We start from the raw sequence: 25,368 nt of genomic DNA, 5'->3' as shown, positions 1-25,368 counted from the left end.
CGACAGCATGGACCAGCTGCTCTGACGCAATGAGGTTCAGTTACTTCAACCCAAGTTTAACAACCCATTTCAAGTTCAAAGAAGGAGAGACCTGGTTTTGACGGTGGTGGAGTCAAGTCCTGTTGAGTTTAACCAGCATCATCACATCAGTCTGAATGATGAGTAACTGTTGATTTGTGGTGACAATTTTCTCAAAGAAGAAGAGCAGATTCGAACAAGAGGCAAGATGAACTGTACGTGTGCTTTGTTTACGCACCTTCGCGACCTGTGGACCATCAGCGTTTTCATCTTCTGCATCTGCATCCTGATGGGCAATTTTTATTGCCGTTTCCAAGACACCGATGAAGCTTTGCTGTTGAACCTGCTCTGAGCCCTGGAGCGGTGGACAGCCTTGAGAAACAACACATCCGTTACACAATTACACAGAAAACTCAGACACAGTGCTGACACACAGCAAAACTCAAAGTTACCTGGTGGCACCGGCAGTTCTGACAAGCTAATGGGTCGGCCAGCCTTATGAGCTTTAATGGCATCCTGGTATTGCTGTTAAGCAAAGAAAAGCCAATCAATATTCTGACATCAGCTGCAGGTAGCGTCCCTGACGTCACGCACCCACGCCCACTGCTGATGGCTGCATCAGATTCAGACTGTCGGAAAGTTGTGGAAAAGCTGCATACAAAAGCAAAACAGTGAGTTTGAAATGCAGAGGCAGAGAGCGAGAACGAGACCGAGAGTGAGATCGAGAGACAGAGAGTGATACAGAGTGAGAGACAGAGACAGACAGACAGAGACCACCTGGGCTGCAGGACAGGTGTTGAATGAAGCCAAATGAAACAGCAAAAATTCTGGCTGCTGCTAAGTTTCAGAGATCACCTGCAGACACGTGACGGTGCAGGAACGTGAGCAGCAGACACCCCTCTGCACACTTATTCAGACTCACACTCGGGGCCTGAGGTGACACGAGGGTTTTTGTGACCTCTGGCGTTGTTCCCATAAGCTTTAAACATGCAGTAGTACAACCTCTGTTGAAGAAGTCTGGCCTTAAAAGCACCATTTTAGCAAATTTCAGGCCCATCTCTAAGCTGCCATTTGTCTCTAAAATCCTGGCAAGAACTGTCTATGCACAACTAAAAACACTCCTCGAGGAACACAGCATCATGAAGGTTTTTCAGTCTGGTTTTAAAGTGTCCCTGCCACGTTATGACGTTTTTACATATTCTTGAAGAATAAAAAAAAGCTTTTTCCACATGTTGTCTTTGGTTTTTTTACCATAAAATTACACTGAACAAGTATTTAGATGTTTCGTTACCCATCTGAGAATTTGAATTTTCCGCCTCCGAGTTGACCTACTTTTCCGCAGAGACGGATGTGACGTCATTCGAGTAGATGTCTCGCAGCGCTGCTGTTTACCAATACGGCAGACATGGACAGCGAAGGCATAGTGCGCAATTACAGCGAAGATTTAAGTGACATATCGATTGTTTTTGAAGATGAGGAAGTTTCTGATGAAGATATTAACAGCGTAAATAATGAGCGGCTCCAAACCGTGTATGTTCCAGCCAAACGCGACAGAGGATGGAGCGCAGCTGTCAGCTGACAGCAGCAGCGCTGAGGAGGACGATATAAGCTGCTGAATGGTTTGTTCACTCACCACTTTCTTATAAATGATCATTTATTCCTGGCACGGTGTGTTTGTGTATGAAAAAATAATTTCAGCAGCACAGTGTGCTTAAATTCAGGAGTTTGTTCTAAAATCACTGAAAAAGTTTCTGTACATTCTGTATATATTTAATCATTTATAAGTCAGTTTCTTGTGATAGCTCATTCTTCACTTTTTATTCAAAGCTGATGATTGCAAATCTTTATCTGAAAAGCTGTCGACCCAAATGGGATGAGAAAAAAAGATTTCTAAATAAAAGAAAATTTTATTTCTATATCTGTTGTCAAATTTTATCAGGATAATATTGTAGAAAAATGTTTATGCTAAATGGAGACTTTCCTGTCTAAAATACACATACAGAACATCTGTAATCATAAATTGTATCACATCTAATCTACTTTGAATGAACAGACGTCTGAACAAAAAACAGGCTGTTCAGTTTACATGCATATGTATATTTGGAAAACACAAAAATGTCAATGTTCTGTTTTTTTCAGGTGTTCATGTGAACACAGTCAGCCGATGCCACTCGTGATCGAGTCTCCTCATATCAGGATCAGCTTTGCAGGTAAGTTGTCTGTTATCTCAGTAACACCCTAACTTTCAAACAGCATTTTGTTATGTATATAAGCAATGTTTTTATTAATTTTAACTTCTGTTTTTGGACTTTGGTGGCAACCCTTCATTTGAATGAAAATGCGGGGAGACAACAAAAGCAGACAAAGCAAGAGAGACCAAGGTTCAGAATATACTTTCCTTAGTGGAAAAGAGGAGGATTCACAGTGAGAAAGTTAGCCACAGATCCAACATGTGATATGTGAAAAATTAAAAAAAGAAAAAAAAACAAACATTATTTGTATATTTTATATAGCATGATAAAATGAATAAAAATACAATTTCACGTTTCACATTGTTTCATTCAAATGGGAAGTGTTTTACAATTTGTTAAAAAACATTTTATTCAGTCTATGTGAGCGACAACAAAAGAGGTTCTTCAGATCTACAAAACACCAAACCGAGCAGAAATCCCCACCAATGATCCTCCTCCACTGAACAGCCAACGTGAACGGACAAAGCTGAAGCTGATGCTGCCAAGCGGACCAGGTACCACCGCTGAGCCCGACCCCTCACTCCAGAGCAGGAAACTGGAACCCAGTGTAGTCAGATGATGGTGATGGAAAAGTCCTCCTTATTTTGAATACAACACAAGCTGGTAGTGGCAACCTTCTGTGCCTTCCCAAGTGTCCCCAGCACAACCGCACAAATTGCCAACATGTGATATGACGATACTTTCTGCAACAAAAAATAGCATGGATTGACGTTCAAAACAACAGTTCATTCTTTTTGTATTTGAATATTTTTTACTTTTTTCTATAAACCATGTAAATGAAACTTTCTATTTCATGTGCTGACTCGTACTGTGGAGCATCATGTGGGCATAGTGTGCCACTCTGAGGGCATCTGCATCCAAACACACAATCGAGAAACTAGCCAGCTGTGTGACACATTGAGGATTTTCACCACCACGTTGCATCTCTGTCAGGACTGCAGAAATTTCCCTGCGACAGCGAGACTCGATCACGAGTGGCATCGGCTGACTGTGTTCACATGAGCACCTAAAAAAGAAAAGAGATCATTGACATTTTTGTGTTTTCCAAATACACATATGCATGTAAACTGAACAGCCTGTTTTTTGTTCAGACGTCTGTTCATTCAAAGTAGATTAGATGTGATACAATTTATGATTACAGATGTTCTGTATGTGTATTTTAGACAGGTAAGTCTCCATTTAGCATAAACATTTTTCTACAATATTATCCTGATAAAATTTGACAACAGATATAGAAGTAAAATTTTCTTTTATTTAGAAATCTTTTTTTCCCATCCCATGTGGGTCTACAGCTTTTCAGATAAAGATTTGCAATAATTTGCTTTGAATAAAAAGTGAAGAATTAGCAATCACAAGAAACTGACTTATAAATGATTAAATATATACAGAATGTACAGAAACCTTATTTTCAGTGATTTTAGAACAAACTCCTGAATTTAAGCACGCTGTGCTGCTGAAATATTTTTTTCATACACAAACACACCATGCCAGGAATAAATGATCATTTATAAGAAAGTGGTGAGTGAACAAACCATTCAGCAGCTTATATCATCCTCCTCAGTGCTGTTGCTGTCAGCTGTCGCGTTCGGCTGGAACATACACGGTTTGGAGCCGCTCATTATTTACACCATTAATATCTTCATCAGAAACTTCCTCATCTTCTTCAAAAACAATCGATATGTCACTTAAATCTTCGCTATAATTGCACACTATGCCTTCGCTGTCTGTGTCTACCGTGTTGGTAAACAGAGCGGTGCTGCGAGACATCTACTCGAATGACGTCACATCCATCGCAGCAAAAAAGTAGGTCAACTCGGAGGTGGAAAATTCAAAATCTCAGATGGGCAACGAAACGTCTAAATACTTGTTCAGTGTAATTTATGGTAAAAAAAAACAAACAAAGACAACATGTGGAAAAAACTTTTTTATTCAAGAATATGTAAAAACGTCATAGCGTGGCAGGGACACTTTAAGACGTTGCATAGCACTGAGATTTTAAAATGCCCCTTTAAAATTTTTAATGATATTATAATGGCAAATGATAGTGACAACTATGTTGTTTTTGTCCTGCTTGTCTTGACCGCTGCCTTTTACTTTGTAGACCACAGCATCTTGTTACTTCATCTGCAGCAGCTAGTGGGCATTAGTGGAAGCGCCCTGGACTGGTTCAGTCCTACTTAGCAGACATGACTATGTGCGTTGGCCTTGCGGTTTGTGAATCCTCCTCCACTCCGCTTTTACACGGGGTACCACAGGGTTCTATTTTAGGACCCCTGCTTTTCTCCCTGTAGATGCTTACCTGAGGCTCTATCCTCAGAAAACATGGTGTCGCTTTTCATTGCTATGCTGATGATAGCCAGATATATGTGCCCCTGAGAAAAAGTGATGCCTTCAGACAGTAGAGCAGATAGAAATGAATCCATGGAGGCTAGGTGGACTCCAGGAGCGGGACTGGAGATGATCCCACTCTCACTCCAGAATTAAGTCAGGTCATTATAAATAGCTGTATTATAGTAGGTGTTTAAGACCTGGTCTTGTCATCTGGTCGGCATCTCGCCCTGTTGCACAGTGGAGACATCATTGGAGCACTTCCTGCACAGCTCCTGATGACACTGGGTTGGAGCGTCGACAAGGATGGCAAGACAGAAAACCCAGAGTGGATTTCAGCGTCCTGTGGACTTTCTCAAAATCACCTCCCTCCACCATCTATAAAGTTGAACCGTTTAATGCCCAGTCACTTGCAAATAAAGCGGCCCTGATTCATAGCCACATTTTGGACTCTCTGATTGACTTGATGTGCCTTATTGAGACCTGGCATAAGCCAGAGGAGTATATAGCGCTTAACAAGGCTTGTCTGGCGGTGTATGTATACGTGGAGAAGGCATGAACTTCAGGACGCGGGGGAGGTGTGGCTATCATTCACCCCACGATCTCCAATTGGCTCCTGTTCCTGTGCCAACAGTGTTCACTTTTGAATGCCTGGCACTCAGATGTGGTCATCCAATCATAACAGCAATTCTCCTTGTATACAGACCACCAAAACCGCACCCTAGTTTCATCACAGAAATATATGACATGCTTATGGTCCTCTGTACGACCTTTTCAAATGTTACTATTTTGGGAGACTTTAACATACATGTGGATTCCCCTTTTTCCCCCCTGGGAGTTGAATTCCTCCAAATGTCAGACTGTCTTGGTCTGAAGCAGCACATTGGGGTTCCCAGATATACGAGGTCTATTAGAAAAGTATCCGACCTTATTATTTTTTTCAAAAACCATATGGATTTGAATCACGTGTGATTACATCAGACATGCTTGAACCCTCGTGGGCATGCGAGAGTTTTTTCACGCCTGTCGGTTACGTCATTCGCCTGTGGGCAGTCTTTGAGTGAGGAGTCGTCCACCCGCTCGTCGATTTTTTTCATTGTTTAGGAATGGCTCAGAGACTGTTGCTTTGTTTGATAAAAATTTTTTTCAAAACTGTAAGGCACAACTGAGTGGACACCATTCAATAAATTCAGCTGGTTTTTGGTAAAAAATTTTAACGGCTGATGAGAGATTTTGGTCTGGTAGTGTCACCGTAAGGACGGCCCACGGCGCCTGACGGCGATCTGCGCTTCGAGGCGGCAGCGTCTCGCCGTTTCAAGTTGAAAACTTCCACATTTCAGGCTCTGTTGACGCAGTAAGTCGTCAGAGAACAGAGAACTTTCAGAAGAAGTCGGCATGAGGAGTTTATTCGGACATTCCATTGTTAACGCTCATTTTGTAATGAAAGAACGTGCGGGCAGAGTCGCATGTCGGGCTGGACCCGACCGCGGGGGGTCGCGGCAGGAAAAACACCTCCGTTGGAAATCTTAACGGGCAAGTTGGAACATGCCCAAGCTGTTAAACAATTTCTCAGTTACTCACTTGTTGAAAGCCATTAAAAGCCGCCTGAATTCTACAAATGGTTTTCAACACGGAGGTGTTTTTCCTGTCGCAGCGCACACAGATTTGCCGAGTCGTCACGGAAACGACTCGGCGAATTTGCGCGTACGTTTTTCATTAAAAAAAATGTCCTTAAACAGTGGAATGTCCGCATAAATTCCTCATGCCGGCCTCTTCTGAATCTTCTCTGTTCTCTCACGATGTCCTGGGTGAATTAAGCCTTAAATTAGGATGTTTTAAGCTCGAAACAGGCCGACGACAGCGCCTGGAAGCGCTGCATGACGTCCCGCTCCGTGGGAAGTCCTTACACCGACAGAAACACCCCATAATCTCTCATCAGCCGTTAAACTTTTCACAGAAAACCAGCTTAATTTCTCGAATAGTGTCCACTCGGATATTCCTCACAGGTCCAGAAAAAATTTTGATAAAGCAACGCGCGCCGTCTCGAGCAGCGTGTGAAACAAAGGAATTCAGCCGAGAGGGCGGGACCACATCTCACTCAAGGCCTGCCCACAGGGAAATGACGTCACCGACGCGTGAAAAAACTCACGCATGCGCACGAGGGTTCAAGCATGATTGGTGTAATCGCATGTCATTCAAATCCATATAGTTAAAAAAAAAAAATAAAAGGGTCGGTTTATTATCTAAGAGACCTCGTATAAAGGGACATACACTGGACTTAGTCATTACTGACTCCATTTCCATACACAATCTGCAGCTATATGAGATGGGTGTGTCAGATCATAAGGTCATTGCACTGTGCTCTTGAGTGGCGCTTTGTAACATCTGCTCTGTTTGTTCATAAAATTGAATACTGTGACCATCAAAAACTCTATGTAAAATCACTAAAAACAGCTCGAGCTCAATATTACTCAAATCTACTCAATAAAACTCCTGGGGACTCAAAACGTCTTTTTCCCACAATAAGCCACCTCTTGAAATCAAATGTGCCTTGTAACACATTTGACTCAGAGGAACACTGCAATCAATCAATCAATCAATTTTTTATATAGCGCCAAATCACAACAAACAGTTGCCCCAAGGCGCTTTATATTGTAAGGCAAGGCCATACAATAATTATGTAAAACCCCAACGGTCAAAACGACCCCCTGTGAGCAAGCACTTGGCTACAGTGGGAAGGAAAAACTCCCTTTTAACAGGAAGAAACCTCCAGCAGAACCAGGCTCAGGGAGGGGCAGTCTTCTGCTGGGACTGGTTGGGGCTGAGGGAGAGAACCAGGAAAAAGACATGCTGTGGAGGGGAGCAGAGATCGATCACTAATGATTAAATGCAGAGTGGTGCATACAGAGCAAAAAGAGAAAGAAACAGTGCATCATGGGAACCCCCCAGCAGTCTACGTCTATAGCAGCATAACTAAGGGATGGTTCAGGGTCACCTGATCCAGCCCTAACTATAAGCTTTAGCAAAAAGGAAAGTTTTAAGCCTAATCTTAAAAGTAGAGAGGGTGTCTGTCTCCCTGATCTGAATTGGGAGCTGGTTCCACAGGAGAGGAGCCTGAAAGCTGAAGGCTCTGCCTCCCATTCTACTCTTACAAACCCTAGGAACTACAAGTAAGCCTGCAGTCTGAGAGCGAAGCGCTCTATTGGGGTGATATGGTACTACGAGGTCCCTAAGATAAGATGGGACCTGATTATTCAAAACCTTATAAGTAAGAAGAAGAATTTTAAATTCTATTCTAGAATTAACAGGAAGCCAATGAAGAGAGGCCAATATGGGTGAGATATGCTCTCTCCTTCTAGTCCCCGTCAGTACTCTAGCTGCAGCATTTTGAATTAACTGAAGGCTTTTTAGGGAACTTTTAGGACAACCTGATAATAATGAATTACAATAGTCCAGCCTAGAGGAAATAAATGCATGAATTAGTTTTTCAGCATCACTCTGAGACAAGACCTTTCTGATTTTAGAGATATTGCGTAAATGCAAAAAAGCAGTCCTACATATTTGTATAATATGCGCTTTGAATGACATATCCTGATCAAAAATGACTCCAAGATTTCTCACAGTATTACTAGAGGTCAGGGTAATGCCATCCAGAGTAAGGATCTGGTTAGACACCATGTTTCTAAGATTTGTGGGGCCAAGTACAATAACTTCAGTTTTATCTGAGTTTAAAAGCAGGAAATTAGAGGTCATCCATGTCTTTATGTCTGTAAGACAATCCTGCAGTTTAGCTAATTGGTGTGTGTCCTCTGGCTTCATGGATAGATAAAGCTGGGTATCATCTGCGTAACAATGAAAATTTAAGCAATACCGTCTAATAATACTGCCTAAGGGAAGCATGTATAAAGTGAATAAAATTGGTCCTAGCACAGAACCTTGTGGAACTCCATAATTAACTTTAGTCTGTGAAGAAGATTCCCCATTTACATGAACAAATTGTAATCTATTAGACAAATATGATTCAAACCACCGCAGTGCAGTGCCTTTAATACCTATGGCATGCTCTAATCTCTGTAATAAAATTTTATGGTCAACAGTATCAAAAGCAGCACTGAGGTCTAACAGAACAAGCACAGAGATGAGTCCACTGTCCGAGGCCATAAGAAGATCATTTGTAACCTTCACTAATGCTGTTTCTGTACTATGATGAATTCTAAAACCTGACTGAAACTCTTCAAATAGACCATTCCTCTGCAGATGATCAGTTAGCTGTTTTACAACTACCCTTTCAAGAATTTTTGAGAGAAAAGGAAGGTTGGAGATTGGCCTATAATTAGCTAAGATAGCTGGGTCAAGTGATGGCTTTTTAAGTAATGGTTTAATTACTGCCACCTTAAAAGCCTGTGGTACATAGCCAACTAACAAAGATAGATTGATCATATTTAAGATCGAAGCATTAAATAATGGTAGGGCTTCCTTGAGCAGCCTGGTAGGAATGGGGTCTAATAAACATGTTGATGGTTTGGATGAAGTAACTAATGAAAATAACTCAGACAGAACAATCGGAGAGAAAGAGTTTAACCAAATACCGGCATCACTGAAAGCAGCCAAAGATAACGATACGTCTTTGGGATGGTTATGAGTAATTTTTTCTCTAATAGTTAAAATTTTGTTAGCAAAGAAAGTCATGAAGTCATTACTAGTTAAAGTTAATGGAATACTCAGCTCAATAGAGCTCTGACTCTTTGTCAGCCTGGCTACAGTGCTGAAAAGAAACCTGGGGTTGTTCTTATTTTCTTCAATTAGTGATGAGTAGAAAGATGTCCTAGCTTTACGGAGGGCTTTTTTATAGAGCAACAGACTCTTTTTCCAGGCTAAGTGAAGATCTTCTAAATTAGTGAGACGCCATTTCCTCTCCAACTTACGGGTTATCTGCTTTAAGCTACGAGTTTCAATCAATTCAGTGATTTTTTTTTGCTACCAAAGTCAATAACATCCACACTTCTCTGGCCCATTTCACCCCAAATTTCCCTGTTGACACTCTCAAACCTGTAAACAACCTTGTGGAGTTTGAGGAAATCTTGGTGAAGCAGGTGGCCAGCTGGACCCTCTCCCCACTGCTCTGTTAAAACAAAACCTCTGCCATCAGTCCTCTTATAACTTCAGTAATAAACTCCTCACTTCACTCTGGTCTCGCCCCATTACCTCTAAAATCAGCCCTCATTAAGCTGCTCCTGAGAAAACCTGGTCTGGACCCAAACACCCTGGCAAACTACAGGCCCATTTCTAACCTGCCTTTTATTTCAAAGGTTTTGGAAAAGATTGTGGCTAGCCAGCTGGAGCAACATCTGCAAACCTGTGGACTTTATGAAAAATTTCAGTCTGGCTTTCGTGCAGCGCACAGCACTGAGACAGCCCTGAACAGAGTCACTAACGACCTGCTGGTGGCGGCTGACCAGGGCTTTCCATCTGTCCTGGTACTGTTAGACCTGACTGCCTCTTTCGACACTGTGGACCACCAGATCCTCCTCCACCGTTTGCAGCATACAGTTGGTCTGACTGGAGCTGTCCTTCAGTAGTTCTAGTCCTTTCTCACAGGTATGGCTGAGTATGTGGCTCTGGGGGACGCAAGGTCGAGGCCCCCCACACTGTCACCTGTGGGGTTCCTCAGGGGTCCATTCTTGGCCCCACCTTATTCACCATCTACATGGTCCCCCTGGGTCACATCATGGGCAAGTATGGAATTTCCTTCCACTGCTAAGCCGATGATACTCAGCTCTACCTGTGAACTGACCCCACAAGCCTGCCGGGAGGAGATAAAGGCATGGATGATTGGAAATTTCCTAAAGCTAAACAGCACCAAAACAAAAGCCATCCTTGTTGGCACACCAGATGAGCTCCACTCTTCCCCCATTACAGCACTCTCATTTTCAGGCCACTTCAACCCCTTCTCCTCCTCTGTAACAAACCTCAGGGTCAGGTTTGACCCCATCCTCTGCTTTGATCATCATATCCACCACCTCTAAAATCTCATTCTTCCACCTTAGAAACATTTCTAAGCTCCGCCCCTCCCTCTCCTTCAGTGATGCTGAAAGGCTGGTCCATGCCTTTGTCTCCTCCAGGTTAGACTATTGTAATGCCCTCCTTGTTGGGATCTCGTGCAGGAGCATGTAGAAGCTCCAGCACATCCAGAACGTGGTGACGACCCTCTGGAGACCTTTCCTGTCTGCGGCTGTGCAGCTGGAAAGCCACACACACGGACAGCAGGTCAGAATGCTCTACGGAGCAGCAGCAGCAGGCCACCAGCAGTCTCTGTGGGAGGTGGTTGTTCCTGACAATGCTCAGGAAATAGTGTCTCTGCTGCGCCTTCTTGATGGTGGCCATGGTGTTGGTGCTCCAAGTCAGGTCATCCCTCAGGTACACACCCATAAACCGAAGTCAGAGACCCTCTCCACACAGTCCCCGCCAAGACCAGTGGCTGAATGTCCGTTTTCCTCCTCCTGTAGTCCACCACCATCTCCTTTGTCTTGGAGGAGCCCAGGATCACGTTGTTCTTCCTGCACCATACTGACAGCTGCTGCACCTCCTCCATAAATGAGATCTACCAGAGTGGCATCATTAGCAAACTTGATGATGTCATTGCTGGGGTGAGAGGGGGTGCAGTAGAGGGTGTAGCATGAAGGGCTCAGCACACAGCCCCTGAGGATAGCTGGTGCTGAGGCTGATGTTCAAGGAGATGTGGGGGCCCACTCTCACCCTCTGGGAGTGGTCCGTCAGGAAGTCCAGGATCCACAGGGAGATGGAGTGGGACACCCTCCCAGGTCCAACAACTTGGTCGCCAGTCTGCTGGGGAGGATGGTGCTAAACATTGAGCTAAAGTCCATGAAGAGCAGCCTGGCATAGCTCCCCTGCTGCTCCAGGTGGGATAGAGCAACATGGAAAGCCGTGATGATGGCGTCCTCTGTGGACCTGCTGGCACGGTGGGTAAACTGGTGAGGGTTGAACACGGGGGGAGGAAGGAGATGACGTAGGCCCAGACTAGCTTTTCAAAGCACTTCATAATGACTGGAGTTAGTGCCACCGGGTGTTAGTCATTCAGACCACTGATCTTGGTCTTCTTGGGGAGGGTGACGATGGTGGAGGACTTCAGACAGGGGTGGACAGCAGCCTGGCTCAGGAACTGGTTGCAAAGGTTCATGAAGACCCCAGCTAGCTGAGCCGCACATTCCCTCAGTGCCTGACCCGAGATGCCGCCTGGACCCCCTCAGCACCCGCTTCACCTGCTGTTTCTCCAGCATGAGGACGTGGCTGCTGTGGACAGGTGGGTGGAGGATGGCTCTCTCTGATGGCTGCACCTTGAAACGGGCAAAGAAGATGTTGTGGTTCTTTGCCAGCGAGGTGTTGCTGTGATCTACCAACAGGGTGCTGGGTCTGTGGTTGGTGATGTGCTGGATGCTCGTGCTACATTCTGCTACATTCATCATTGATGTGATTGATGCATGTTGGGGTGGAGAAGAAGCCTACAGCAGCTCTCCAAACACACTGCTGAGGCCTTCTAACTGCTAAGTCACACAGGGTTTATTTCTAATATTTAAATGGCAGAAATCGAGTACCTTGACAATGCGCTGGTGCATGCGGGCCTTACGGTCATCTCCTGTGCTCTTGGCGCCCTCTGCTGCTGACTTGTATATCTCCATCCTCTGCTGCAGGGCCTCTGCTAAACTGCTGGGGGCAGGCAGCTCTTTGCACAGCACAGACAAATGTTGGACCTCAACATTCCTTCAGCACCTAAACTGTGCTGACGAGTCAGTGAGCTGAATACGCTGAAGTCTTACCAGCAGCAGACACCGGGGTTTGAGCAGGTGGATCAGGTTTGGAGCAAGACTGAGAAGGAGTAACAGCACGATGCTCTGATTCTTCTTCATGCCCTGCAGGTGATCCAACACAAGGATTTGATTCAGGAAGGAAAATTATGCACCATTCCAATTTACCTCGAATGCCACAAACTGCAACGGGGAATGATGTCACAGCCGAGGTAAATATGTTCCAGTTTCCACACAACACAGTAAGTCTGAAAACAAGCTGCACTGCTGCCAGGTTTTGGAGTCTTCACTGCTATAAAAATATTCAGCCCACCAAAGAGACCTCATGGGAGAAGACAGACGGAGCAGACACTAGCAACATGTGTCCACATTCGTGGCACCTGCTGATAAAAACCACATGATGATTTACATATATGTATGTATATGTATATGTATTTACATACATATGATTTACATATAAAAATACTGCAGCAACATGTCCACAGTCAGCAGGAGGACAGCATTGTGTCCACAATGTATTAAAGTGGACACAAAAAAGACAAAATGCTTTAAAATATAAAACACAATGCTAAAATACCCTCGTCCATATGAGCATTGCCTTCTTTATCATTTGCAGTTGTTTAATTTGTATCCCAGTGCAAAGTGTGTGTGTGTGTGTGTGTGTGTGTGTGTCTGTAAGTGTAATCTGTCTTTCAGGGAGGAACAATTAGCTCTTATTAAGGTGCATATTTGGGTTTATTATTTATCTAAATATTTAGCTTGGGGTCAGAAATCCAGTCAGTATCTGGTGTGGCCACCATTTGCCTCACACAGGGCAACACATTTCCTTCACATAAAGTTCATCAGCAGCTAGACACCATCGAAGTCGATTATGACACAGGTGATTTCACTGATGAACATGTTCCATCTGCATCAGTGAAATCGCCTGCTGGAGTCAGTGGCTGCAAAGAAAACCTGCCCCCTTTTGGCCCTTTCTGGAATACTTTGGACACCACTGTTTTACATAATATATTTACACACAAACAAAATGGAGTTTGCAGCTAGCTACACCAGCCACTGACATCACGGTGCCACTCTACTCTGATTGGCTGTCACTCCTGCCCCTCAAAAAAAAAAAAAAAAAAAAAAAAAAAAACAAACAGATTGAAACAAAATGTGACTTTTTAACCTCTTAAAATAGGTCAAGGTTGGCCATTTCTGAACTTGCCCAAGGTCTATGTTCCAAAAATGTTCCCTCTGAATTTGAAGACTGACAGTAAAAGGACTGGACTTATACTGAGCACAGACAGAGGGACAAACAGACGGATGCAAAGTCTTCGCAATATCTGATGTCCATATTTGATGGCCTTGGGTAAAAATAAATAAATCAACTTCCACTCCTGCTGAAGCCTGGACTGTGAACTCCGTGTATGTGGGGAGCTGAAGTCCCGCTTCATGGAGCAAATGGTAAATGGACTGCATTTATATTGCGCCTTTCCATCAGCACCAGACGCTCAAAGCACTTTACAATAATGCCTCACATTCACCCTGATGTCAGGCTGCTGCCACACAAGGCGCCCACTACACACCGGGAGCAACTCAGGAATTAAGGACCTTGCCCAGGGGCCCTTAGTGATTTTCCGTCAAGCCCAACGCTTAACCACTAGACCATCACCTCCCCAATATCGACATCATCACTTCACTCCAGTATCTAAACTCTGTGCACATTACCAGACTGGCAGGATGCTGACCATCAGCTTCTGACAATCTGGAGTCATTTAAGTCTCAAAGTTACCCTGGCCTGATTTTTGCCATCAATTTGACATTTACACTTACCAGGAGAGGGCGGTAGTGAACTAAGGTTGACTGGTTCATCTGCGTCCAGCGCCTCCACCAGTTTGTCCAGCTTCTGTATGATTACAGGTCATCTAGGTTAGGCCACGGTCAAACAGGCAGTCATGAAATCTGGGGGTTCTCCCCCAGGAAAATTAGTAAATCTCCAAAAACCAAAAATATCTGTTGGGTCAGGTCAGTTTTTCCAGCCCAGAGAAGATGCTTTTCACACAACTTGTATTGTCACAATACAAGTTGTGTGAAAAGACTCACACTGGCAAGATGACAAAACTATAATCCACAGTCTGTAACATGGATTAGAACATGGTGTTATTACTATTCAATAAGACCACATATTCACAATGGACCGGTACTGTTCTTCTACATTTATCTAAACATTTGACTTTAGCAAATTGGGCTTTTAGAACAACTGATGGTCTCTTAAAATAAACTAACAAAAAATTTGAAAGAAATAAAAAGCTGCATCTCCTGTTTATTAAGTCCTCAGAAACACTGATTTGGGTTTATATGAGCTTCTTATTCACTTCTATAAATGGGAAACACAGTAACGCAGATTTTTCCATCCGGTGCTGACATCAGCATTTCTGAGATGCTCACAACTTAAGTGTTACAAAACAGAAACATTTTTCACATCACTATCTGACTTCTATGAGTGTGTTAAATATTCATCATATTTTAATTCACATCCATGTAACAGAAGAAACCATAAAATGCAGATTTAGTAGACAAACCTATTACGTTTCCATGGACACCGTTTGATGCAAATTCATCCCGAAGACAGAGTCTGATTTGTGTGTAATAACTTGATTAATGTCAACTGATAACGAATTCTGTCAAAAACATGATTTAAAAAGATCAAAGACTGACCGGACGTGTTAATGTTTCTGTATAAATGATGATTTAAAAAAAGTCAGGTCGGCTGAATTTATTCATAATGAACTTTAAATCATCTCTCTGCAACAGAACAACATTTCATCCATTTCTTTGTAGTTTCAAAACAAAACAACATTTGAAAATCTGTAACAACATCTCTGATTGGCTATTGTGTGGACGAGCAAAGACATGTTACTTAATGTCCACTGTGACGTGACGTCTCATCGGAGACGCTTCCAAACAATTTTACAATACAAACATGGTGAATACAGACCAGAGACTAAATCCAACGAGCGCCAGGAAAACTAAAATAACCCTTGTTCTGCTTCTTCCTTTGAGTTTATTGGCAGTTTGAAAACCAACACAGTGCACTACCGCCACCTACTGTTTGGGTGTGGCGCATTAATGGATTCTGATGTATGCTATTAAAAATAACCCAGAAATGTTCACCACCTAAGTAAAAACCAGAATTTCTGGGAATTTCAGGAAAATTATCATCACTGCATGATAGCCACAAGGACGCCAAACTGAGATGTGGACCCACGGCCACTTCAGGTGCCACAGCACCCACTCACTCACAGCAGAAGACATACAAGGTTAGGACCAGTACTCCAGAACACTGCAGACCAGCCATCCAACCAACCAAACAGGAAGGACACTTTGGTATCAGAAATACCTGAGCTACAAAACAACATCCATACCAGCACAGGTGTCAGTGCACGTCATCACCTGGAGAATGTGGATTTACCTTGGCTGTGAGGTAATGCTGTTTGGCCTGGTCCATGTCTCCACACTGCTTGGCCTGTAGGGCAGCAATTTTATACTCCCTCTGCCTGGATAATACTGCCTGTTTCAACTCTGGAGCCATGTAGGAAAATGGATCAGAAGACAAGAAAGTTCAAGAGGATCACAAAGACAATCAATCATTTTCTATAAACCCTTACTGGGGTCGCTCAATATGGATTTTTAAGGGCCAATACCAATCAGCAAGGTTTGGAGGCTGATAGATATTTCCGGGCGATATTTGCCTGCAGTAAACAGTGCCAAAAAGGTGTCAAAATTGAGCATAACACACTCTTAATTCTTTCAATGTTTTCAGCATATGCTTAATGCAAAGAACCTTTCAACATGACCTTCACCCAAAACATGTAGGGAGCTAGAAATAACATTATGAAGGTGAACAAATGAACAAATAAATAAATACAACCGGCACAGCTCCAGTCTGCACACTGCTGTCTTCTTCTATGTCTGTCTGTGGGACGGCAGCCTTCAGCACTGACAGGCTGCACTTGTGATGTCTAATAAATCAAGTAGTGCTGTGGGAGGGACTTTGTTACAAACCAGAAAGCAGGGATTAATATTTTCAAAGAGCAGTATGGGCAAACAGGTCATATGCGCAGGTCATAAATAATGTTTAAAAACATAAAAACACATAGCATTTGTTCCTCTTCAAAAAAAATTTCCCTTCAACATTTTTTGACTGGGATTGCCTTTTTATTTATTTATTTTTACAATATAATCCCTTTAACAATTGTGTTATTTGAACAAGAGCTGAACCTGGACTGATTTTCATTGTCCAACCTGCATTTTAAAGGATAAAACCTGGATGAAAACCTTTCTGAATCATAGTTTTCCTACTTTCATGTTTCATAAACACAAAGCTGTATGCTGAAGATAATCATTTATGATCGTTAGCTCCTTTAACACGTATTAAATTTTGTTTTGTGAAAATGAGTGACCCCCCCCCCCCCCCCCTTTTAGTTCAAATCCAGGATGACCGACTCTCTCTGCTTTTCTCTTCCTGGATCATATGGAAACACGAAGCCTTTAAGCTGTGAACACAGGAGGAGCTCTGGATTGTTTAATGAAGGATTTGGGTGAAGTTTTTTCTTTCTGCGACTCTGAAATGAAACTCGACACAGAGACCTGCAGAGGAGAGAGACACAGCTTTCAGCTATGCAACGGAGAGAGAGCTGCAGTGGAAAGAGGCTCTCTCTCCACCGCAGCGCACAGCGTGGAACACTAAAGCCGCTGAAAGGTGATCTCTTTTCAAAAATGAACTCGTGAAGGTGGATCTTGGTGACCAGTGAGTCACTGCATCCATTGTTGAGAAGAATAAATGTCGTATCGCCCGCTATAAATGGCCAATACCCATATCTGCAAAAATGCTGACTATTGGCCTGGCCAATAATCAGTCAACACCTGCCGCTTACTTCAGTCAAGGGTCACAGAGGGGCTGGAGCCTATCCTAGCAGTCATAGGAAGAGAGGTAGGGTTCACTCTGGACAGGACCTCAGTCCACCGCAAGGCTACATATAGACAGAAACTCAACCACACTTGCATGCACACCTATGGTCAATTTAGTTTCTAATTCACAAAAGACTTACTCTATGTCAAAAATGCATCACCTTCCCAAGCAACCAAAGTCAGGATACAAGGCTAGAGGCTACAAGGCTAATAGGACATTGATAAACTTAATCAGGAACTCAATGGGACTATGGAAGATGTGACTGGAGGCCAACTCCAACACAACTGCACAAATGACCATCAAGTGCAGAATATACCAAGGTGATGCACTGTCTCCACTGCTGTTCTGCATCAACCCCTCAGCCAGCTCATTACAAAGAGCGGATAAGGACATCAATTCAGGAGTGGAGTAACCATCAGCCACTTCCTGTACATGGATGACATCAACCTGTATGCCAAGAGTCAGCAAGACACTGACTTACTGATCCACCTCACCAAGATCTACAGTGAGGATATCGAGATGTCATTTGGATTGGAGAAGTGAGGCCAAATGGTGACAAAGAGAGCGAAGGTGATCTGGACTGATGGGGTGGAATTTACAGAAGGCAGGATAGTGGACTTACAGGACAGCTACAAGTACCTGGGAATCCCACAAGCCAACGGGAACCATGACGAAGAGGCAAGAAGGTCAGCCACAGTCAAATACCTCCAGAAGGTGAGACAGGTGCTGAGAAGCCAGCTCAATAGTAGGTATAATATCCGAGCCATCAATACACACACACTACCAGTCATCAGATACCGAGCTGGGATAGTAAGTTGGCCAGAGGAGGAGATGAATGCCACTGATTTCAGACACAAAAACTCCTCACAATGCAAGAAGGGTTCCACCCAAAGTCCAGCACTCAGACTCTGTGAGCAACAGAAGGAAGGAGGGCAAGGATTAGTGAGTGTCAGAGCCACAATCCAGGATGAGACGAGGAGCATCCATGAATACAGCAGAAAGATGGCCTCCCGGGATCAGCTGCTAAAATAATGCCTCAGACAGCTGAAGACAGATGGTGATAAAGAACAGGAGAGAGAGAGAGAGAGAGAAATGCACTTGAGACATAGCCTCTCATAATGTATAACCAACTGTAAAAAGAAGGAAAATAATAACAACTAGACAGTCAAAAACAAACGTCTTTGTTGAAATAGAAATCAACCCGATGCCACTAAAACTGAACAAGGACATCAGTGACATACTGCTGCCCCTCGCTTCTGTACATGGAGTTTAATGAAAGATGTAACCCCTCCTCCGCACCACCTCCATCCCAAAATGTGGGTTTGGGTTTTGTCTGCCTACACTTGCAGACATAAGGACTTCTGCCAAGTGGAGGGAATGTTCTTCTAATGGTTGATATTCAACTTAGCGCTGGGTGGGGCATATGCGCATGCACAATGACATCACATCTACATCCGCTTAGGGAAACAAGCAACATGCCAAGCAAACTCATGTTTGCTCATGTGTGGTCGCCGTTTGGGGTTCTGAAAGGTACGAACTGCTTTTAACATGTTCCTCTTGGTGACAACAGAGATGCTGTTATTGTGTCTTGAGGATGCCAAACACGTGACAGAGCGCCCCCTAATCAGAGGTCTTGGTGGCAGCGCGTCTTGAAAATCTCCCATTTTATACAGACTTCTTCTTTTACACACACCTGTCAAATCAAATACACTCCCTGTCTGAAACATGCACATTTTTGTCAGTTTGTTTTTTCTTGTCATTTGGATGAGGTGCTGACAGTCCAGTGCAGTTCTGTATGTGAATGTTGTGGCTGTTTATCTTCTCAATAAGAATATCAGGAAAAACTGATAACTTTGAGGACTACTAATCTGAGAACATTTTTGAATGTGTGTCTGTGGGTTGTGTGTGCACGTACGTAAGTGCTGTACGTTCAGCTGGTTTGGGGTGAGCGGGGATGCAGCAGGTGTCTCTGGACTGATGTCAACAGCAGGCTTTTGTGTCTTGGTCTGAAGGAGGGGCTTAGGATTAGGAGCCATTGGTGCTGCCTCCTGTAGAGGTTTCTGGTTGGTCTGAGGGGAGGGCGTCAGTGTTGGCGACGGTGTCGGCTCCAGGTTTTGCTCCCTGTTTGGTTCAGACTCAGCCGGAAGGCTGGATTTTCCACCCAGAGCCACAGGAGGTGGGATCTCATCCTCATTTATTGGTCTTCCTTTCATGACAGATGCCATCATGGACTGCAGGGTCTAAGGATGTCAATGAGAAAAACAGTATAACCACACAGGCGGCAGTAAATTAAAACCTCAGTAAAATATGATGAGTTTAAATCAGATGCTTCACCTTGAATCCGCGGTCATATCTTCGAGCTTTGCTCATCTCTCCGGCAGCCTTGGCATTGGATATAGCTGTTTCATACATTTCGAGGCGCTCTTGTAAGCGGGACTCCAATCCAGTTCCACCCATAGGAGCAGCAGCAGTAGAATGGGGTGGGACGCTCACTTTGGGGAGAGTTGGAGTGACAGCAGGCGGGACAGAAGCTGGACTTTGGTTGTCATCGTCTTCCAAAACCTCAATGAGTTCTGCCTGCATATGCAAAAATCTTTATTAACATCTGTTAAGAGTTAATAACATTTTTATTAACTATCAACATTACAAATGTTGATAGTTTGAACAATTCAAATTTAGCTGGAGCCAGTTTTTTTTTATTTGTGAAATAAGGGGGGGGGGGGGGGGGTCTGTTACCAACAGGTCTTCATCATCATCATCATCATCCACATTGTCACCTCCCATCTCCTCATCATCCAGGTCTTTCATACAGAGAGCTGCCATTCGCTCGATTTCAGCCATGGCAACAGGAGCTGAACCAATGACAACAAGGATTCCTCAATTAAAGGCAGCGCTGAAATCACTAATCAATCAGACTGATCAGGTCAGGGAGGATGTGATGGTGCTGCACATGGCAGCACTCACAAGAACTGACAATCAGTTCATGATATACATATGGTGACTCTGCACAAACAGTCATCATTATTTATAACTCCACTGAGGCAAAAGAGCAGCATTTAAAGCCCCATCTGTTGCCATGGTGAATACTGTTACCTGTGATCCATTGATAGGAACTTTTTTTTTTTTTTTACTCTGGATTAACTGGATTCAGAGTTGAGCAATCTGAAGGTTTGAGGTTTCCAGCTCAGAGTCCAGGCTTACACTTGGGCTTTGTTGAACCTGTTTTCTGAACACTCTCACCTCTGCCTTCAAATTTCTTCCCTGGTGATCTTCCTCCTCCCCCCACCAGTTTCATGAGTTCTGCTTCCAGCTCTTCATCATTCCCATCATCATCCATCTCCCCATCAGGGGGCAGGTCCAGGAGCAGCCCTAACTGAGACAGGTAAAGACACGCCGTCAGAGTTGTTATTAACCACCAGACAGAGAGAGGTGAAGGCTCGCCGAGTCACAGTTATTAACCACCAGACAGAGAGAGGTGAAGGCTCGCCGAGTCACAGTTATTAACCACCAGACAGAGAGAGGTGAAGGCTCGCCGAGTCACAGTTATTAACCACCAGACAGAGAGAGGTGAAGGCTCGCCGAGTCACAGTTATTAACCACCAGACAGAGAGAGGTGAAGGCTCGCCGAGTCACAGTTATTAACCACCAGACAGAGAGAGGTGAAGGCTCGCCGAGTCACAGTTATTAACCACCAGACAGAGAGAGGTGAAGGCTCGCCGAGTCACAGTTATTAACCACCAGACAGAGAGAGGTGAAGGCTCGCCGAGTCACAGTTATTAACCACCAGACAGAGAGAGGTGAAGGCTCGCCGAGTCACAGTTATTAACCACCAGACAGAGAGAGGTGAAGGCTCGCCGAGTCACAGTTATTAACCACCAGACAGAGAGAGGTGAAGGCTCGCCGAGTCACAGTTATTAACTACCAGACAGAGACAGGTGAAGGCACACCGAGTCACAGTTATTAACCACCAGACAGAGACAGGTGAAGACACGCTGAGTCAGAGTTATTAACCACCAGACAGAGACAGGTGAAGACACGCTGAGTCAGAGTTATTAACCACCAGACAGAGACAGGTGAAGACACGCCGAGTCACAGTTATTAACCACCAGACATAGACAGGTGAAGGCACGCCGAGTCACAGTTATTAACCACCAGACAGAGACAGGTAAAGACACGCAGAGTCACAGTTGTTATTAACCACCAGACAGAGACAGGTGAAGACACGCCGAGTCACAGTTATTAACCACCAGACATAGACAGGTGAAGGCACGCCGAGTCACAGTTATTAACCACCAGACAGAGACAGGTGAAGACACGCCGAGTCACTGTTGTTATTAACCACCAGAGAGACAGGTGAAGACACGCTGAGTCAGCTATTAACCACCAGACAGAGACAGGTGAAGACACGCCGAGTCACAGTTATTAACCACCAGACATAGACAGGTGAAGGCACGCCGAGTCACAGTTGTTATTAACCACCAGAGAGACAGGTGAAGACACGCTGAGTCAGAGTTATTAACCACCAGACAGAGACAGGTGAAGACACGCCGAGTCACAGTTGTTATTAACCACCAGAGAGACAGGTGAAGACACGCTGAGTCAGAGTTATTAACCACCAGACAGAGACAGGTGAAGGCACGCCGAGTCACTGTTGTTATTAACCACCAGAGAGACAGGTGAAGACACGCTGAGTCAGAGTTATTAACCACCAGACAGAGACAGGTGAAGACACGCCGAGTCACAGTTATTAACCACCAGACAGAGACAGGTGAAGACACGCCGAGTCACAGTTGTTATTAACCACCAGACAGAGACAGGTGAAGGCACGCCGAGTCACTGTTGTTATTAACCACCAGAGAGACAGGTGAAGACACGCTGAGTCAGAGTTATTAACCACCAGACAGAGACAGGTGAAGGCACGCCGAGTCACTGTTGTTATTAACCACCAGAGAGACAGGTGAAGACACGCTGAGTCAGAGTTATTAACCACCAGACAGAGACAGGTGAAGACACGCTGAGTCAGAGTTATTAACCACCAGACAGAGACAGGTGAAGACACGCCGAGTCACAGTTATTAACCACCAGACATAGACAGGTGAAGACACGCCGAGTCACAGTTGTTATTAACCACCAGACAGAGACAGGTGAAGACACGCCGAGTCACAGTTGTTATTAACCACCAGAGAGAGACAGGTGAAGACACGCTGAGTCACAGTTGTTATTAACCACCAGACAGAGACAGGTGAAGGCACGCCGAGTCACTGTTGTTATTAACCACCAGAGAGACAGGTGAAGACACGCTGAGTCAGAGTTATTAACCACCAGACAGAGACAGGTGAAGGCACGCCGAGTCACTGTTGTTATTAACCACCAGAGAGACAGGTGAAGACACGCTGAGTCAGAGTTATTAACCACCAGACAGAGACAGGTGAAGACACGCTGAGTCAGAGTTATTAACCACCAGACAGAGACAGGTGAAGACACGCCGAGTCACAGTTATTAACCACCAGACATAGACAGGTGAAGACACGCCGAGTCACAGTTGTTATTAACCACCAGACATAGACAGGTGAAGACACGCCGAGTCACAGTTGTTATTAACCACCAGACAGAGACAGGTGAAGACACGCCGAGTCACAGTTGTTATTAACCACCAGACAGAGACAGGTGAAGACACGCCGAGTCACAGTTGTTATTAACCACCAGACAGAGACAGGTGAAGGCACGCCGAGTCACAGTTGTTATTAACCACCAGAGAGACAGGTAAAGAGTCATGTGCTTAAAATGGGCGGTACCTGTTTGGCTCGGGCTGCCCCCTGACCTTGGCTTCGATTCATAGATTAAAACCTAAAAGATGCATTTTAAGTTGTAAATTCACTTAGTAAAGTCAAACAGTGCAGACAATAAGTTTTCCAACTCCACCTTTATGTACAAACGAACTTTTAAGATATGAAAAACCCAGAAAAATGGCTAAAACACGAATAGATATCTTTAACATGGTCATTATAACATCAGGATTCTCAACAGAACGCCACAAAGCTCTTTAAAGGCCCGATTCTAAACTGTGTCAGTGAAACTAAATATAAACTGAAGACTTTAAATCTCATTATTTGACGTCACAATGCTAACGCGAGCTAAATGAAAATATTTACGCAGTTAGTGTGGCGCAGCTACTCACTGATCGGAGCCTAAAGGTTAAAAAGTAAGAAATTCGAGAAGTCAAAAGTTCAATTCGAGCACAAAAAGAGCTAAACAAAAACAGCTGCTCCTGGCAAATTTACTTCCTACATGGCGTTTCCAGGGGCAACGACCACTGCATTTTACGGCTCTACGAAAACGTCCGTCACTAACGTAAAACGTCGAGTCGACGTAATCCAGTGTTTTGCACCATAGACATAAAGAGTCGACGCCCGTTTGATTCTGCTGCTTATAGGACGCCATCTTAGAGCGGTCATCGACCAGTGCTGTTTGAAGTGTCAGCGCATTTAATCCTTAATTCTGAATAGTAAACTGATTTTCACGCAATTTGTATTTTGCAAACTCTGTAAATACATACATTATACATATTTGCACACACTAATATATGATAGAGAAGCAGATCGAGGCAGTACATTTTTTTCAATTTATTTTCATTGATACAGCGCCAAATCACAAAAGAGTTGCCTCAAGGTGCCTAAAGTATAAGGTCTAAGTTTACTAAACTCCCTCCGAGGAAGAAACCTCAAGCAGACCAGACTCAAAGGGGTGACCCTCTGCTTGGTCCATGATACAGACACAAATTACAGAACAATTCACAAAACAAATATACAAGAAATGCTGTTGGTGCACAGGACAGGAGGATCGCCAACACGAACACAACTCCCATCTCTGGATGGAGCTGCACCTTAAACAGAGAAAAAAAAAAAAACAGAATCAGGCATCAGAAAGACAACAAATACAGTATAATTTGTCAGCATTAAACAAGAAAAACAGAAGAAATACTAAGGTGATCCCCGGCCACTAGCCCTAAACTTCACTAACAGACCCAGAATTTAGGTAAAGTTGAGGCCGCGGCCCACTCCAATTACTAATAAATGAATTAAAAGAGTAAAGAGCATAGAACTATCCTATGCCAGTATGCTAGCCATATGAAAGGGAAAATAAGTGTGTCTTAAGTCTGGACTTGAAAGTCTCCACAGAATCTGACTGTTTTATTGATGCAGGGAGATCATTCCACAGAACAGGGGCACGATAAGAGAAAGATCTGTGACCCACAGACTTCTTATTCACCTTAGGGACACAAAGTAGTCCTGCACCCTGAGAACACAAAGCCCGGGCCGGTACGTAAGGTTTAATTAGGTCAGCTATGTAGGGAGGTGCCAGTCCATGAACAATTTTATAGGTTAGTAGCAGAACCTTAAAATCTGATCTCACTGGGACAGGAAGCCAGTGAAGAGACACCAAAATGGGTGTAATGTGGTCAAACTTTCTGCTTCATGTCAAAAGTCTGGCAGCAACATTTTGAACCAATTGGAGAGCCCTAATGCTGGACTGCAGTAAACCAGAAAATAGAACATTGCAGAAGTCCAATCTAGAAGAGACAAATGTATGAATCAGGGTCTCAGCATCATCCATTGTCAGGATGGGACGAATCTTCACTATATTTCGCAGGTGGGAGAAAACAGTCCTCGTAATATTTCTAATGTGGAGGCCAAAGGACAACGTAGGATCAAAAATTACCCCAAGATTCCTCACTTTGTCAAATGCAGCACTGAGATCTAACAGCAACAGAACCGTAGTGGTGTCTGAATCCATTGCACACACACATGTGTGTGTGTGTGTGTATATATATATATATATATATATATATATATGCATGCATTTGATACAGTGGATCATCATATTCTACTCGATAGGCTGGAAAATCATTTTGGGATTACTGGGAGTGCCCTTGCATGGCTGACGTCATACTTGACCAGTCGTTCTCACTGTGTTTTGTACAGTAACACTACTT

General features: G+C 44.0%; 1 protein-coding gene across 1 annotated transcript in view; it reads right to left on the bottom strand.

Annotated features, from left to right (window-relative positions):
* The window catches only part of cc2d1a (coiled-coil and C2 domain containing 1A), a 76,738-nt gene extending 52,998 nt beyond the window's left edge, over positions 1-23,740 (bottom strand). The window contains exons 1-12 of the mRNA XM_034187729.1: positions 23,554-23,740; positions 23,171-23,222; positions 20,616-20,748; positions 20,112-20,227; positions 19,710-19,952; positions 19,291-19,615; positions 15,876-15,985; positions 14,237-14,309; positions 12,434-12,526; positions 12,212-12,339; positions 471-543; positions 257-390 (exon numbers count right to left, since the gene is read on the bottom strand). Coding sequence (XP_034043620.1) covers positions 257-390; positions 471-543; positions 12,212-12,339; positions 12,434-12,526; positions 14,237-14,309; positions 15,876-15,985; positions 19,291-19,615; positions 19,710-19,952; positions 20,112-20,227; positions 20,616-20,748; positions 23,171-23,212 — 1,470 coding nt within the window. The 5' untranslated portion in view covers positions 23,213-23,222; positions 23,554-23,740. The remainder of the gene's footprint in view (positions 1-256; positions 391-470; positions 544-12,211; positions 12,340-12,433; positions 12,527-14,236; positions 14,310-15,875; positions 15,986-19,290; positions 19,616-19,709; positions 19,953-20,111; positions 20,228-20,615; positions 20,749-23,170; positions 23,223-23,553) is intronic.
* Positions 23,741-25,368: the final 1,628 nt, after the last annotated feature.

The sequence above is a fragment of the Thalassophryne amazonica genome, chromosome 15, assembly GCF_902500255.1.
Source record: "Thalassophryne amazonica chromosome 15, fThaAma1.1, whole genome shotgun sequence".
Taxonomy (NCBI): domain Eukaryota; kingdom Metazoa; phylum Chordata; class Actinopteri; order Batrachoidiformes; family Batrachoididae; genus Thalassophryne; species Thalassophryne amazonica.
This window is presented reverse-complemented; position numbering and strand designations above follow the sequence as displayed.